Here is an 18,217-nt window from a genome sequence, read left to right as displayed (position 1 = left end):
TGAGTAAGGCTGTTTCCACATCATAATGGGCCCCTCCCTTCCTATCTACATTTTAGATGGAAAATGTCAGTTGTGAGCTTAGTGTTTAAGCGATCATCACTTGCATGTATCCTGATAGCTTTGCTTTTCTGTGCTGGTTCAAAGTAACATTTTTGCTAAGAACACTTAAAATTAACTGACGGTAATTATGTTTTGATTACCTGGTTATGTGTAGTATTTCTGGGACCAAAAATTATTTTAAACTACTGAGCTTTTAAAATACAGACCCTCAGTCTGAAAAGCTACAGAGAGCACCTTTGTGTTCCAATCCTGTCAATAGCTGGTAGGCAGGTTCTTGTGCACACTTTTCCTCTCTGACTGTAGCATGTGGTGTGTTTGAAATACTTCCTTTTCTGCTTCTTGATTCCAGTGTCAACACTATAAGTAGACTGGAGCTGTGTTACATATTTTAGCTGCTCGGTCTAATAAAGTATCCAGGACCTCTTTCTGGTACCTTGTGAACTAAGCTTATGTGACATGCAAAGGGCATGTTAGTCACGTTTCATGTCTTTGAACATATATGGTGTTGTGAAACAAATATTCTTCCTACATTAGAGAAATACGGTGCTTCGACCCTAGAATATTTGAGCAACAATTCAGTCTGTTCTCAGCTATTAAACATTTTGGCACAGCTCATCACTCCGTTTGTTATTTTCTTGAGGAAAGTCCATTTTGTTGTTATACTTACAGTATATGTTATGTTCTAGTCATTAAAACCAAACAATTATTGAGGGTTGTAATACAGTGACAGTAACCTTACAAAGTAGTCATCTGCTGTAAGGACTTTACTTTTCCTTAGCCAAATGACTCTTCATGTAACCCTCACAGCTTTTGGCTTACTCTGTTAGCCTTGCTAGGAGTGTGGTACCTTAAAGGACTTGTTAATCAGGTACCCCTCCTGCTTCCTGCACCTGTGAAACACAGTACTTGCTAGGTGTTTGAAAATGTTACCATCCATGAGCTGGGACTAGTTGTGTTATTTGTAAAATAAGTACTTAGCTTATAAACAGTTTTTTTGGCTAGTGACACCCAGGCCCCTATGCAAGATATAATCTTGATTCTTTCCCTTCAGGTTAGAGGAGCTACATTATTTAGAACACTCTGAGGTATTATGTTCCTGAAGCTATCTTGCTCGTGTTCAAGTTACTAATTGTCTAAATGTAAGTTTTCAATAAACATATTTCTTTAGAGCTGTTTTGTACTGTGTGGTTTTTCTTCTTAATTATGCACTGTTGAAAATAATTACCTTCTTCCTTACTCCATCATTTATCCAACCCTTGCTTCCCTTAAGTTGAACATTTTCCAGTACTCTTACAAGTTTAAACACTGAATTTATTTAAAAAAAGAATTAATTCTTATTGCTTAGACTTTTTATTAGCTAAATGAAGAGGCTCATACAGGTAGGGTACTTGTCGAAGCGGAATACTTTACTTCATCTCGCAGTGCTAATCCTGTGAAGTTGTCCCGTCTAGCTGCATACTCCCCAACATTGGCTAGCCCTGGTACCACGCAGCAGCTCAGAGCACTGCGGTATATGCTCATGTCATGAGCGTCATACCACTCATCGGTCTTTTCATCATAGCACTCAACATTAAAGGTGGTGGTAAAGCCATTAAAGCCACCCACCACAAACAAGAGGTCGTCCACTACCTCGATACCAAAATTGCTACGAGGATTAAACATAGTGGGGATTGTGCGCCAAGTATTAGCCACTGGACTATAGGCTTCTGCACTCCTCAGTCGATTAGCTCCATCAAAGCCACCTACCTGTGAAGAGCAAAAGAAACAAGGTTGACTGCTATCCATTGCTTCTGTCCACCAAGGAAGCCCTTGTGGGGAGAGCCAGTGATGCTATGTCTCTTTTCAAATGCTTGCCAATGGTAGGCTAAACCTCTTTGCTATTAGAAAATCTAAGGATGCCATTTTATCATTGTACAATAGAAACTCACTGCGTATACATGTTCCCCGTAAGCAATTACACCTATTCCACTCCTCCTGCTCCTCATGGGTGCAATGACTGTCCACTGATTGCTCTCAGTGTTGTACACTTCTGCTGTAAACAGGCATTCGTTTCCATTAAACCCACCACATATGTAGACCTGTGTGGAGAGAATTCAGGATTGCTAAATTATACTGAGGAGAGTGAGGTAACCCAAAACCAGAAAGACAAATATAGTATGTACTCACTCATAAGTGGATACCAGACATAAAGCAAAAGATACCCAGCCTACAATCCACAACCCCAGAGAAGCTTGAAGCCTCTTCCAGAAAACGGTGGAAGCAGATGCAGAAATCCACAACAAACCAATGGGCCAACTCCTGGAGTAAAATGGAAGTGAGGGAGGAGCAATAATATGAACAAAGGAGTCAAGACCATGATGGGGAAACCCACAGAATCAGCGAACCCGAGCTAGTGAGAGATCACTGACTCAGGTCTGACAAATGGGGAATCAGCATAAGACCAAACTAGACTGCCTTAATAGGTGACAATGCTGTGACTGGGACAATAGATGAGGCCACTGGCAGTGGGTCCAAGACCTGACACTAATGCACAGACTGACTTAGTGGAGCCCATTCTGTGTGGAGAGATACCTTACCCAACTTAGACAGGGGTGTGGGGGTGGAAAGGTGCCTTGGTTCTGCCTCAACTAGATGATGGAACAAATTTAGTAGACTTCATAGGAGAGGCCTTACTTCCTCTGAGGAGCAGATGGAATGGGGGAGGATAGGGGGAGCGGGAGAGGAGGGAGGGGGAACTGGGATTGGACTGTAAAAAATAAATTAACAAAAAATTATACTGGTCGGGGCGTTGGTGGTGCACGCCTTTAATCCCAGCACTCGGGAGGCAGAGGCAGGTGGATCTCTGTGAGTTTGAGGCCAGCCTGGTCTACAGAGAGAGTTCCAGGACAGCCTCCAAAACAATACAGAGAAACCCTGCCTCGAAGAAAAAAAAATTATACTGGGGAGTAGACCGAAGATACATGTATGGCAGGGAATGCTTACTAATTTTTGGAGATCTATCTTCTAAGGATGTGGAGAGGACATAGCAGCTTGTCCCAGCCCAGAGCATAGCCTGTGCCGGATGGCCTCCAAGTTACAGGCCTGCTGGTAGACGTGAGCAGGGACAACTTGTGTATTATGTGTGTGGGTGTTTTGTCTGCAAGTTAGTCTGTACCGTGTATGTGCAGCGTCAGTGAGAGCCAGAAGAGGTTGTGGGATCCCCTGGGATTAGAGTTACAGATGGTTGTGAGCTGCCAGTGGGCGCTTGTAATTGAACCCAGGTCCTCTGGAAGAACAGTCAGTGTTCTTAACCACTAGGTCATCTCTCCAGCTCCTCCATGTGCTTTTTGGTTTTTCAAGACAGGGTTTCTCTGTGTAGCTTTGGAACCTGTCCTGGAATTCACTCTGAAGACTATGCTGGCCTTAAACTCACAAAGATCTGCCTGCTCTGCCTCTCAAGTGCTGGGATTAGAAGTGTGTACCACCCCTGCCTGGCTCCATGTGCTCTTTAATTTTTACTTTTTTCCCTGTCTCTTACCATAGCCCTGGTTGTCCTGGAACTCGCCATGTAGACTAGGCAGACTTCCCTGCCTCAGCCTCCAGAGATTAAAAGCCTGTACTACCACACCTGTCTTTCCCTGTCCTCTTATTTTCCCCCAAATTGCATTTATTTGTAAGCATTCATGCACCTGTGCCGTGGCATACATGTGGAAGTCAGAGGACAACTTGGTGGTGTCAGTTCTCCCATCATCTCTCCTAGATACCAAGGATGGAAGTTGGATTACCATATTTGATAGCAAATGCCTGTACCCCTTGGGCCAACTCAAAGGCCCAGGGGACATTTTAAATATTTATTTTATTTGTATGTGGATGTTTTACCTGTATGCCTGCCTATACACCATATGCATGTCCTCAGAGACCAGAAGGTGTTAGATTCCTTTGAAACTGGAGTTACAGACTGTTAGCTGCCAAGCAGGTGTTGGGATCTAATTGGAGTCCTCTGGAAGAGTAGCAGTTGATCTTAACCACTGAGCAATTCCTCCAGACTCCCAGAGGACATTTTTGTATTTTGGGTTGGTTTTCTGTTTTTTGTTTTTTTGAGACAGGGTTTCTCTGTAGCTTTGGAGTCTCCTGGAACTCGCTCTGTAGACCAGGCTGGCCTCTAATTCAGAGATCTGCCTGCCTCTGCCTTTTGAGTGCTGGGATTAAAAAGCATATGCCACCACCGCCCAGCTCCCAGGGGACATTTTTAGTGCCAGTCTATAGAATCTAAATTTATTTTCTTTGTGTGTACATGAATTCTGTGTGTACATGAATGTGTGTGTGGATGCAATATGTATGTATATGCACGTGGAGGCCCGAGAACATTAGGTCCTTAAAAACCATTCTTTTTTTTAACATGCATATTTGCGTGTGTACATGCACATGTGCACATGCATACATGACTGTCTCTGTGCATTTGCCATGATGCACATTTGGAGAGCAAATGACAACTTAGAATTGGTTCTCTCCTGATGTTGGTTCTGAACTGGTCTCAGGTCAGGCTTGGTGGCAAGCTCTCCTACATGCTGAGCCATCTGGATGGTACCATCCATCTCTTTATTTTACTTGTTTCTATTTGTGTGTATGCACGTGTGCCTGCTTATCTGTATGTGCACCATGTGTATGTAGGTGCTTGCAGAGGCCAGAAGAGGGCACTAGATCCCCTGGAACGGGAACTACAGGCAGTTGGCGGTTGTAAGCTGCCACGTGTGCTAACAACTGAACCCAGGTCCTCTGCAGGAGCACAAGTGCTTTTAGGCGTCGAACAGTCTTTTCAGGTCCCCAGCTGCTTTGGTGGGTTGTCCATTTCGAGACAGTTTTCTCACTGCCCTGGAACTTGCTAAGTAGGTTAGGCTAGTTGGTCTTAGAACAGAGATCTGTTTGTTTCTGCCTTCCCGGCACGCAGATTACAAACAAATGAGGATCTTGCTTGGCAAGGCAAACACTTTACCAATTAAGCAGTCTCCCCACCTACATGGTTTGTTTTTTGTTTGGAGACAGGATTCCATTTACCCCAAACTAGCCTCAAACTCACTATGTAGCTGAGGATGACCTTACATTTCTAGTTCTCCTGCCCTCACCTCCTCGGGCTAACAGCCAGCTGCCACCACACCTGGTGGTACCTGGTGCTGGAAATTGAACTCAGGTCTTCAATTTGCTATTCAGCTATCTCTACCAACTGAGCTGCATGCCCAGTTTCATCCATTATTCCTTTAGTGTTTTGTCTTGAGACAGGGCTTTGCCTCACTGTGTAAGTAACCCTTACTGGCCTACAGCTCACTATGTAAACTGGGCTGGCCTTGAACTCACAGAAATTTGCCTGCCTCGGCCTCTAGAGAACTGGGTTTAAAGTGTGTGCTACCATACCCAGCCATGCATTTTGTTTGGCTGTTTGGGGTTTGTTTGTTGTTTGAAATTTTTTTTCTGTTTGTTTTTATTTTCCGAGACAGATTTTCTCTCTATAACAGTCCTGGCTGTCCTGGAACTTGCTGTGTAGGTCAGGCTGGGCTCAAACTCAGAGATCCTCTGCTTCTGCCCCCTGAGTTTTTTGAAGAAGGGTCTCACTTTGTAGCCCAGCCTGTAGGTCCTGGAGCTCTGTAGACCAGGCTGGCCTCAATCTCACAGAGGTCTGCCTGCCTCTGCCTCCTGAGTGCTGGGATTAAAGGCGTGCACCACCATGCCTGGCACATTGTTTTTTAATAAGCAAAAATTATAAACTTAGGGGCTGGAGAGATGGTTCAGAGGTTAAGAGCACTGACTGCTCTTCCAGAGGTCCTGAGTTCAATTCCCAGCAACCACATGGTGGCTTTCAACCATCTATAGTGAGATCTGGTGCCCTCTTCTGGTGAACTGACATATGTGTAGGCAGAACACTATGTACATAATTAATAAATCTTTTTTTTAATTATAAATGGCCACTTGATAACTTGAGAAAAAGAACACAGTCAGTCCTGTGCACCTCAGTTTCCACACATCCATTCACTAAAGCCAGGACTGCAGATATTGGGGAGAGGGCTAAGTGAGGTGGCTTAGTGGGTTAATAGCACTGGTCACTGAGGCTGACAACCTAAATGCAATCTCCAGGTCCCACGTAATGGAAAGGAAAGTTGTCCTCTGACCTCCATGCTTGCACTGTGTCACAGGTATGCCCCCACACACAAATAATTACAGAAAAGTATTGGGGAGGGCTGGAAGGATGGCTCAGTGGGTAAAGGAGTTCAGTGGCTCAATGGGTACATAGTGGGAGGGAAACGCTGACTTCTGCAAGTTGCCCTCTGACCTCCGCATGTGCACCACAGATGAGTTTGCACACACACTAAATAAAAACGTAGTTTCAAAAGAAAGAGCCAGGCGGTGGTGGCGCGCGCCTTTAATCCCAGCACTTGGGAGGCAAAGGCAGACACATCTCTTGAGTTTAAGGCCAAACTGGTCTACGGTAGAGTAAGTTCTAGGACAGCCAGGGCTACACAGAGAAAATGTGTAAAAAGAAAGACAATTGCCCTTGCAGATTTCCAGCATCCACCTGAAACAGTGCACAACCACCTGGAACTCCATCTCCAGGGGATTTGATGCTTCTGGCCTGTAGGCACCACCTGCATTGCATTCCTGTGCACATATCCTCACATGAGCACACACATAATGTTTTAAACTTTTAAAAACTAGTTTGAGCCAGGCGTTAGTGGCTCACATCTTTAATCCCAGCACTGGGGAGGCAGAGGCAGGCGGATCTCTGTGAGTTCGAGGCCAGCCTGGTCTACCAAGCGAGTTCCAGGACAGCCTCCAAAGCCACAGAGAAACCCTGTCTCGAAAAACCAAAAACAAATAAACAAAAAAAAAACTAGTTTGACACAGAGAGAGAGAGAGAGAGAGAGCCAGCCCTCGGAAGCCAGAGGAATATGTTAGATCCCCTGGAGCTGGAATCGAAAGATGTAGGAAGTTGTAGGCTGCCTGTTTCCCGTGGGTGCTACATACATGCAGGCAGAACATACAAATGCATAATTTTTATATCTAATAAAATAAAATTGGCTAGTGAGATATGGCCTAGTGTGCAATGGCATTTGCCACCAAACCCGAAGACCTGAGTTTGATCCCTGGGCCTCACCTGGTAGAAGGAGAGAATCTACTCCTGTAAGTTGTCCCCTGACCCCCACATGTGCTCATGTCATGTCCCCCAAAAATTTAATTAAAAAATTTAAATATATGTACTGAAAAATACATTTTTTCTGTTATGTAAAAAATACAGTATAACAATTTACATAGCATTTACATAATGTCACTATAAGTCATCTGGAGATAAGTATATGGGAGGAAATTATACAACAGTTTTCTTAGTTTGAGATAGTCTTCCTGTTTGCCCTGAACTCTGTATAGCCCAGGCTGGCCTTATACTCATAGCAATCTTCCTGTCTTAGCCTCCCAAGTGTTAGGTTTATGGGTATGTGCCCCCACACGCAACTGTGCATAGGCTATACACAAGCACCATACCATGTTATATGAGACTCGAGCATCTGGATGCGGCTGTGTACACTGGACCGTCATCCAATCTTCAGTGGGTACTGAAAGACAACTGTACTGCCAAGTAAGTATTGCCACTTTGTCTTCCAGCCTCATCCCCAAAGGAAGAACAGTATCCATCTTCCCATTCCACCCTGGTGCTTTACCTTCCCATAGAGTGTTGTGGCGCTTGCATCACTCCGCTGCTCGTGCATGGGGGCAATGAGTGTCCATTGATTGGTCTCTGGCTCATATCGTTCCGCAGTGTTGAGACGCACATAGCCATCAAACCCTCCCATGGCATAGATGAAATTGCTGAGGACTGTCACGCTGACATAGCAACGTCTAGAGTGCATAGGGGCCACTTGGTGCCAAGTTTTCTTCACAGGGTCAAAACGCTTAACACTATTGAAGTAGTCTACACTATCAAACCCCCCGATGATATAAACATAGCCTTTCAAGTAGGCTGCCCCATGGTAGGCTCGAGGACTCTCTTCCTCACAAGTGACATTCACCCATCTGTCTGCTCGAGCATCATATGCCTCAATGGCATTGGTGGGGCTTCCGCCACTCCAGCCACCAATAGCAAATAGAATGGCATAGGGCAGACGGGGCCTGGTGAGTGGATTGGTGAAGTCAGAATTGGAGGGTCCGTTCATGTTCAGGTCATACATGGCCTTTAGGGCGTTAATGATGACAGGCTTACATTCCTCACTGTCTTTGACATAGTCATTCATCTTAACATTATTCATGAAGTACTCAGCATGCATTAGGGCCAGGCGAACCTAAGAAGGAAATACAGAAATTTATTCAGACGAGGCAAGGGTGTCTGCAAGTCCCATCTCTTTAAGCCCTGCTTTCTGGAAGAGCAGCAAGTGCTCTTAACCTCTGAGCCATATTTCCAGCCCCTTTCTTTGCTTTTTAACGTGTAGCTCATAGATGTATTTGTCTTGAGGAGGTGGTATACATATGAAGAAATGAGCTAGTCAGAAGGCACCTGAGGGTAACAGCTACATAGTCCTTGACCACTGGGTAGAGCTTTTAGACCAAAAGAAGTTGCATAATTGTCCAGAAATTCAATATAGCTCCATATTTAAAATGACAGTAACTAGGATCAAGTGACTACAATCGTGTGCCACTCTTGTGACTTAGTTCCTATGATAGCTTGTACCTTGCTGTGGGGACCATAGTAAATAGGAAGAGGGTGAGAGACCTCTTAGAATTCTGTGGAATCCCCTGCTGCTACCCCCAATACCAAGAGGGAATTTTGGCTAAAGAAAGAACTATCAACATCAAGGGTAGAGAAAATTGCAAACTTCAGAGAGAAGCAGGAGATGCCCCTCACTAAGTGTTGACACAGCCTTGGGATCTGTGGCCCTTAGGGACGGTCCCTCCAGGTAAATGAATCAAACGTGAGCAAGTAAGCATTTGCAAAGAATAACTAAACTTGACCTTAGGAAGCAAAACTGAAATATGTTGCTTCCTGTTTTGGGGGTCGTGAGAAATCCACTTTAAAATGGCCTCAAATACAGCGTCTTCCTGCTTCACGTTGAGTTCATCTTTCTCAATGATGTCCTTAAGCTCAGTGACTGAGAGCTCCAGAAACTCTGCAGAGACTTTCACCATCTCCTCGAAGTTGTGCAGGATGAACATGTAGGCCTTTTGCCTCAGCTCAGGGCAGTAGTAGTAGTCCGTGAACTTGCAGATGCCGATACAGTTATCCAGACACAGCTCCGACTTGAGGAACTCACAGCAACCCCTAACAATCCCCATGATGTTAAATTGGTCAGCAGCAGCCAGCAGCTTCTCCACGTTGTCAGGGGTGATTGGTACGGTCCGAGTGTATGCATACTCAATAATTAGCTTCATCATGTCAGGGGAAATGCCAGGAATGTTGTAAACCTTCTTCTCAGTGTTGTTCCAGCCACTCGTAAACAAAGCTCTGGGTAAAAAAACGAAAAATGAGAGAAGCAGCACAGAAACATTCCCCTCCTGGTGACCACCCTCACCCCAAACCCCACCCCGGTTCCTTTGCTCTCTGAGGGCTTGGACACACTCCAAGCATTGCCCTGTGAGTATGTTGGAACTAGACTGGCCTGAGAGAGTGCAGTGAGGAATGGTTTCAGACCGTGGGTGTGAAAAGTGCCTTTCTAGGAACCTCCTGTGGTCACTCTGTCTTTACCTTCTATTTTCAAGGTGTGTGTGTGTGTGTGTGTGTGTGTGTGTGTGTGTGTGTGTAGGTACACTAGCCTGTGCTTGCACATATCAAGGCCACAAATCAATATTGACTGTCTTTGCTATGTATGTATGTATGTATGTGTTGGGGAAGTCCTGTTATTTGCCTGTTATTTGTCAATAAAGTACTGTTGAGCCTATAGGAATCTAGATAGGTGGGGCTAGGAGTCCAGGAGGATTCTGGGAAGGAGAAACACAAGAGAGTTCGAGATGTAACCGCATGGGTAGGGAGCCCGGTACTATTCTCCGGTAAGAGACATACTTAGATTAACAATTATGGGGTAATTACTTAAAGCAGAGCTAGCCAGTAAGAGACAAGCAAGGCCAACAGCTTCATAATGAATACAGCCTCCTGTGTGTTTATTTGAGACTGATGCGGATCTGGAACCAGGCGGGCGGGAAGGCTCCTCTCAAAGAAAAAGCTTCTCTTAACAGAATGGTGTCAGGAGTGGGATTGAATTTCCACGTAGAATGACAAAAGCTTTAAAGGTATTTTAGAAACAGAAGAACGGAGAGAAGCACAGATTTTTGGTAGCAGCATTTTCTCAGGTGTGCTCTGTTTTGCTATCGACAAGCCGAGATTCACATGGCTGGCTTACCAGAGTCTTCCTGACTCGGCATAAAAAGAAAAAAAAAAACAGCAAGGTTGTTTTAAGAGACTCTGCTAATGATTGAAAGGTGTGTACGTACAGCTGGAAGTGGCAGCATTTGCTGGATGTCAGCATGGACTGAGGCGGTAAGCTGGAATCACGCTTACGCCCGCCATCTTGAAACGGCAGTTTAAAACAGCCGCGGTTTTACAGATAAGACACGTGGCCAGAAAAACATAAAGATTTACAGTAAAGTCAGATTTGGATAAACAAAACCTCTAAAGGTTTACAGTGTGTTTAAAAATATACGTGAGATTGAGAGAGAAAATGAAATGGCAAAGTGGTATATAAATACAAAAGCCGGTGTTGTGGTGGCACACGCCCATAGGATTTACTCCAGAGGCAGAGGCAGGCGGGTTTCCAAAGAGAAACCCTGTCTCAGAAAAAAATAAATAAAAGTAAAAGAAATAAAGTAATAATAGATAAATAAATAAGCCACGTAAAGATGGAAAATACACAGAGAGTCTGGATACTGTACACTATTGTGTTTTTCAGTTTTTTGCTTGCTCAGGAAGGAACTGCTGCTAAAGTACACTTGATTATAAATGCTGCTGAATTAATCCAACTTCTATGTTTTGAAAGTGCCTTGACTTCAAAATTTAAGTATAAGGATATGTTACTCGGAAAAGGAGTTTTTGCTTATGTTTCTACAGAAAATGAAAAGCTGAGGATTCCTTCCAGGCTTCTGTGGTTCGACGAACCAAGACCCCCGGAAGCAGTGGACAAGGTGTTCCAACAATTGAGACAGTTAAGATGATGCAGCTTTACAGACCCCGAAAATATGGACTTATACAGGTTTCTGAGTTTTGTCATGATCCCCATGGTATAAACAGCGCCCCCTTCCAGCAGGAAGCAGTTTGGAATGAGCAACGTCCCAATTCCCATCTTGTTTATAAATCTTTGTTCTCATTTAAATGGGGTTATTTATAATTGGCTAGTGATCACAGCCAAGCTACTTTTTAATGGTAAAAAGGGGAATTATGTTATGGGTATTGTTTTTCATTTATTGATACAAATTCAAGGTCAATTTTGTGATATGTATATTTCTCCTCTTGATTAAGTATTATGCTTATACTGATCTTTCAAAATGTAATACATAATTGAATACAGACTATAGATAGTTACTTATAATGGAATTTATAGTTAGGTAAGTTAGGTTTTCTAGATATACAGAAATATATTTGAGATAGATAGTCTTCAAACCTTTCAAAGACCTTCAGAAAGTGGCATTTAAAATGGTTTAGGGTTTTTCTTGACAATGAGAAATGTCTGCTCCTGGCAGCACCAATTATGTCTGAGAGGAAAATGGGCATCGAAAAAACTCGTTATGGAGTTTGCTTTCAACATGGCAATATTAGCCATTTGGGCAAGAAACTGCTCTTGCCTAGACTGTTTGACTGTTGTTGTATAATCTGGACATGCAGGACCCACAGAAAAGTGACTGCTGAACTCAGTCTTACAGGGTTCCTGCTTCATTGAAGAGTCTAGGAGACGTTCTGCAGGACAAAGAAAAATGACTGACAGACTGCCAATGCAGATGGACAGTTTGAAATTTCCTGCTTTGCTGAGAAATCTTCTGGACACATTGTGGCCTATGGGCTGAAGATGGATGCCCCAACGTTACAGAGGAAATTCGGGTGACTGTCCAGGCAGTAAGATGTCTCTATCAATCCTAGTGTTTATATATTATCCTTCTGTGGTCTTTGATGGAGTTGAAGACAGATAGTTATAATTATAGTTTTCCTTAGTTATGATAAAAGATAAACATATAGAACTTTGGACTCACAAGGATGACATGGATGATATTTTCTTTAAATCTTGCTAAAATATTGTAACTATGTTCTTATTTGATAACTGTTCTGTCATATATAATTTGACTATGTTAAAATTAAGACCTTTCTTTTTAAGAGGAGATGTTGGGGAAGTCCTGTTATTTGCCTGTTATTTGTCAATAAAGTACTGTTGAGCCTATAGGAATCTAGATAGGTGGGGCTAGGAGTCCAGGAGGATTCTGGGAAGGAGAAACACAAGAGAGTTCGAGATGTAACCGCATGGGTAGGAAGCCCGGAACTATTCTCCGGTAAGAGACATACTTAGATTAACAATTATGGGGTAATTACTTAAAGCAGAGCTAGCCAGTAAGAGACAAGCAAGGCCAACAGCTTCATAATGAATACAGCCTCCTGTGTGTTTATTTGGGACTGATGCGGATCTGGAACCAGGCGGGCGGGAAGGCTCCTCTCAAAGAAAAAGCTTCTCTTAACATGTATGTATGTATGTATGTATGTATGTATGTATGTATGTTTTTTGTTTTTGTTTTGACTAGACTGGCTAGCCAGCAAGTCCCCAGGATCAACCTGTCTCTTCCTCCCAGCACTGGAATTACAAATATGTGCCACTCTGTTTATCTTTTATATGGTTTCTGGGGATCTGAACTCTGGTCTCCCTGCTTAGGCAGCAAGCACTTTACCCGCTCAGTCATTTCCCTTTTTTCTTTTACAGTTTCTGGATGGAGAAATTGAACTCTAGAGTGAAAGTGAGACCAAGGCCCAGTCTTGGTCAAGAGAAATACCTCCGTAGCTGCTCTTGCACAGGACCCAGTTCAACTCCCAACACCCGCTTTTGGTGACTCCTAACTATGTATAACTCCAGTTCCAGGGGATATAATGCCTAATTATTTCTGCAGGCACCAGGCATGCACATGGTACACACACACACACACACACACAGAGAGAGAGAGAGAGAGAGAGAGAGAGAGAGAGAGAGAGAGAGAGAGAGAGAGAGAGAGCAGTCATATGCATAAAATAAAAAATTTAAAAAGTAAAAGATGGGCCTAACTGGGAGCATAGTGTCACTGAAAGAAGAGTTGCACACATGTTCTCCCAGAACTCAGAAGGCCGAGGAGAGTGGGTGCTGGGCCTGAGAACTACCTACAATTCACAGCTCTCATTTTCATAACCATGGGGAACACAGAAAACTTAGCAGGAGCAATTTCGAGAGTAATCTGATCCTTCATTTTCCAGGTCGATGAAACTGGAATTTATGATTTTGTCAAGCCACATAAAGTCAATAAAACAATTGTAAAACCTAAAAAAAATAAGTAAGAAGACCTGGGTCCCAGAGTTTTTAGAGAGATGACCCAGCTGCTAATACTTGTTGCTCTTGCAGAGGACCTGGTTTTGAGTCCCAGCACCTACGTGGTGGCTCACAACCATCCTAACTTCAGTTCTGTGAGTCCCAGCACTTACATGATGATTCACAACCATCCTAACTTCACTTTCAGGGAATCTGTAGCCTTCATCTGCCTCCACAGGCACCAAACACACAAACGGTACATAGGCCTATGTGCAGACAAAATATTCCTATATCCAACATTAAATCTAAATCTGCCTTAACCCACTGCCCACTAAATCTCCCATGTGGACAGCCCAGTTCAGCCCCAGAGAGATCCTTACAAAAAGCTTATGTCACCCTTGCACTCAAAACCTTCCCCTGCACCCTGAACTCTTGGGGAAGGGTCTAGGCCCTGCCCTATATGAAATGACAGACTATGGACACCCCCATGGAGGGCCTCACCCTCCCTGGGGAAATGAGGGGATAATGGGGGAGTTGGGGGGAGGGTACGGGAGGAGGGGAGGGAAAGGGAGAGGGACCTGGAACTGACTTGTGAAGCAACCTTGTTTCTTATCTAAATTTAAACTGAAAAATAAATTAAAAAAAAAGAAAAAAAAACCTTCCCCTGACTTGTTAAGAGGGATATTCCAGGTCTCTACTAATAACTACAAAAGCAGTTGAGCTCTGGGTGTCTCCCAGCTTCCCTATCCTCTGTCCTGAGGGCTCCTTAGCTATTCTTTGTGCACTGGAAGTGATTCTGCCTCCTTACTTGTCTTCCCTCTCCCTGGAAGGGTCCCCAAGACTTCTGCATTCCATGTCCGAGTCCCTTGTCAGCAAAGTCTTCTCTGACAACTTTTTTTAGTTAAACTTGTTTATATGCTTGTTTGTGCTAGTGGCATGGTGTAGAGGTCAGGGAACAACTTGTGGAGTTGGTGCTCTCTTTTCACCGTGTGGATCCCAGGGACTGAACCTAGATTCTCATGTTTAGCAGCAAGCACCTTCACTAGTGAGTTATCTTGCTGGCCCCTGACATCCCTTTACATATATGTTTTTTGTTTGTTTGTTTGTTTGCTTGTTTTTCGAGACAGGGTTTCTCTGTGGCTTTGGAGGCTGTCCTGGAACTAGCTCTTGTAGACCAGGCTGGCCTCGAACTCACAGAGATCCATCTGCCTGTCTCTGCCTCCCGAGTGCTGGAATTAAAGGCATGCAACACCACCACCCGGCTTATATATATGTTTTTAAGATTTAAAAAAAAAAGATTTTTTTTTTGGTTTTTCGAGACAGGGTTTCTCTGTAGCTTTGGAGGCTATCCTGGAACTCGCTCTGTAGACCAGGCTGGCCTCAAACTCACAGAGATCCACCTGCCTCTGCCTCCCGAGTGCTGGGATTAAAGGCGTGCGCCACCAACGCCCGGCTAAAAGATGTGTTTATTAAACGTGCTGCATACCTTTAATCCCAGAATTCTAGAGGCAGAGACAGGGAGATTTCTGAATTAAGGCCATCCTGGACTACATAGTGAGTTCCAGGACAGCCAGGGCTACATAGAAACTCTGTCTCAAAAAAGCAAACAAACAAACAAACGAAAAACCCACACACACAAAAAAAGAAAAAGTAGTCTCATGAGTACAGGAATGGTCACTTTGTTTTCTTTCTAATACTCGGAATACCACATCAGAAAATAGGCTATAAATGACCACAGGTATGTGTTAGTTTCTCTGTGTGACTAGGTCCATTTCTGGATATTGAATAAAACAGAATTTTTGTTTTCTGAGAAGCTGAAGGACCAGTGGGCTTAGGCATCAAATTCTTCCTCAGGACCCGGCTTGCCAACCTACAGCCTCTGCCAAATGCAGCTCAAATCCAGCCCACTACCTGATGTTACGCTGCCCCCAGATAAAAAGGTTTTTCTTTACATTTCTGAATGATGAGGGGGCAGAGTGTCAAAAGAACACTTTGTGGCACTTTAGGACTGCATTCATATTTCAGTGTCCACATATAATTTGTATTAGTCCTGTCTGTGGCTATTCATTTTTTTTTAAGGTGAGGTCTCACCTATGTAGCTCTGGAACTCCCTGTGTAGACCAGACTGGCCTAGAACTCACAGAGATCTGCCTGCCTCTGCCTCCCAAGTGCCAGGATTAAAGATGGACACCAACATGCCTGGCCCTGTTTGGCTCTTCTTGACATAAAGGCAGGGTTGGACAGTTGCAAGAGAGTATATGGCCTTTGGAACTTAAGGTATTTTACTGTCTTGGGGCTGGAGAAATGACTCTCTTTTCCAGAGAACTGGGGTTCAAGTCCAAGCACCTACATGGTGCTGACAAAAGTCTGTAACTCCAGTCTCCATGGGATCCAATGCCATCTTATGGTCTTTTCAGGCATTCATGCATACAGGCAAAATATCTGTAAATAAAATAAATGAACAAATGCATTTTTTAAAAAAAGATATTTACTATCTTATTTTTTGTTGTTTTGGTTTTGTTTGTTTTTAAAGACAGATTCTCACTCTGTACCCAGGCTGGCTTTGAACTACTAATCCTCCTGCCCCAGTCTCTCCAGTGCTGGGATTACAGGCATGATGAGCCAATATGCCTGGCTTATGGTCTTTTTGTAGCCTCTGTTCTAGAGTGGAGAATCATGCATGTCCACCCTTTCAACATTGCAATGCTACATTGTCACCTACAAAACTTAAGCTTGAGAATAGCTCAAACCAGCTACAGACAAACCAACCCAAAGTCCTAGGGCTGCAGAGATGGTTCTTGGTTAAGTGCTCACACTGCTCTTGGGGAGGACTTGAGTTCAGTTCCCAGCATCTATGTCAATTGCCTCTACCTGCAGTTCCAGCATCTATATATAACCTCCCACAGGCATGCAAGGCTTGCATATATGCATAAAGTCTTTTTGGTTGTTGCTTTTTTGTTTGCTTGTTTTGGTTTATCAAGCTAGGTTCTTTATGTAGCCTTGGCTGTCCTAGAGCTAGCTCTGTAGAGCAGGCTGGCCTCCAACTCACAGAGATCTGCCTGTCTCTGCCTCTGCAATGCTGGGATCAAAGGTATGCACCACCACCACCCTGCTAAGTCTTTTTTTTCCAAGTTTCCAAGTTTTAAGGTTTTCAACTTGGCAGAATGAGACCTGCGGACCACAGAGCGGCCCCTCAACTGAATAGAGTTTTTTTGGGGTGGGGGTGTTAAGGATTGGGGTTTTGTTAATCAGGCAACTGAGACAGTTGTAACTGAGACAGAATCTTGTATGTAGCTCAGGCTAACCTAGAGTTTACACAACCAGGTTGACCTTGAACTCATTTTGGTGCCTCGGCCTCCTGAGAGCCGACATTGCAGATGTGTAGCACAATGCCTAGCTCTCATTCATTGCACGTTTCCCTCAGCCCTTTTGCTGTCATTGCTGTTTTGAGACAGACCCTCACTCAGTTTTCTGGGCAGGCTTTGAACTGTCTATTGTCGTTATTGGTGGTTGTGGTCCCTTTGATACTGGTGCTTGAATCCAGGGCCTGGTGCATGCTGCTCAAGCCTTCTACTATTGAACTATATCCCCAGCACCCAGGGCCTTGAACTCGTGGTCCTCTTGCCTCAGCCTCTGAGTAAGTAAGTGGGATTATAGACCTGCACCACTGAGCTGGGCTTGAATAGGAGCTTTTATCAAGAGGCAAGCATACGAACATATGTTTCATGTTTTCATTAGGACCAAGTACTCTGACTTTTTCAGCTTATAAACAAAAGAACCCATGCACTTCCTAAGTTAAGAATTTCAGCCCAAACTCCCTTTCTTTTGAAAATATTTCCTGGGTACTTGTCCCTTATCCCCACCCCATCCTCTCTAGCCTTACTAATTCCCCTCCCTGCTTTCAGTGATCTCTACTGGGACTAGGCCAAGAGGGTCACCAGAAGCAGGGATATCATCTAGGTTACGTGCAAAATTCACGGGTGTCCAACTAGAAGTTGGTTGGGGTGAGAATCCAAGAGAAAGCCCCTGGCCTATCAAATGTTGACCGAGGACCAGTTTAAAACACACGAGGAAACAGAGAGGGGCTCTGGCTCAGTCACAGCCAGGCCACAAGGAGCCCAGAGCGTCAGTGTCCCTAAGTTTAACATGGTAAATGGGAAATCATCATAGATGAAAGAGTCCCAGGAGGAGCCCCGCCTCCCCTTGGGCTCAGCTCGGCCCCTTTAGCTGTACCTAAAGTAGGAGCTGCAGCTACAGAGGATGTTCTTGTGGGCATTGAACTCGAAGCCATTGACTTTGATGACCACGTCGCAGAGCTTGCCCTCAAGTCGGAGCTCGTTGAAGATCTCACAGGTCATCGCACTCATCTTCCTCTCCATGTGAGGCTGGTGGAACCGGGTGGAGGCCGCCGTGTTCTCCATCTCCATGGCACCTTGGGACCAGGGGAGAGAGGCTGCTCTCCTGGGGTGTTGGGGAGGGTTCTGGGGGGCCCCTTTAGCCAGCTGTCGCTCCTTTTCCCTACTACATCTTTCATATAGGGACCATCAGGCAGCCCAAGTTCCAGAATCCTGGACAGTGAGATCACTCAGGATTGTGCTCTCAGGTTCTGGAACCCCTCCTACCCCTTCTTTTCCTCCCCCTCCCCCCAGGACATACAGATAGACCACCCCACACCTCCTTCC

At 44.4% G+C, this 18,217-nt stretch overlaps 1 protein-coding gene across 1 annotated transcript; it reads right to left on the bottom strand.

Moving 5' to 3' along the window:
• Window positions 1-1,394: 1,394 nt before the first annotated feature.
• Window positions 1,395-18,107, bottom strand: Klhl10 (kelch like family member 10). The gene is made up of 5 exons (XM_005087380.4): window positions 17,769-18,107; window positions 9,028-9,517; window positions 7,743-8,360; window positions 1,989-2,138; window positions 1,395-1,806 (listed from the first exon to the last, which is right to left on the bottom strand). Exons 1-5 carry the CDS (start codon window positions 17,960-17,962, stop codon window positions 1,432-1,434), a joined length of 1,827 nt encoding a protein of 608 aa, XP_005087437.1. The 5' UTR covers window positions 17,963-18,107; the 3' UTR covers window positions 1,395-1,431.
• Window positions 18,108-18,217: the final 110 nt, after the last annotated feature.

This window comes from Mesocricetus auratus, unplaced genomic scaffold (genome assembly GCF_017639785.1).
Source record: "Mesocricetus auratus isolate SY011 unplaced genomic scaffold, BCM_Maur_2.0 Super-Scaffold_100007, whole genome shotgun sequence".
NCBI classification, from domain to species: Eukaryota; Metazoa; Chordata; class Mammalia; order Rodentia; family Cricetidae; genus Mesocricetus; species Mesocricetus auratus.
Note: the sequence above shows the minus strand (reverse complement) of the source record. Positions and strands in the feature narration are given on the sequence as shown.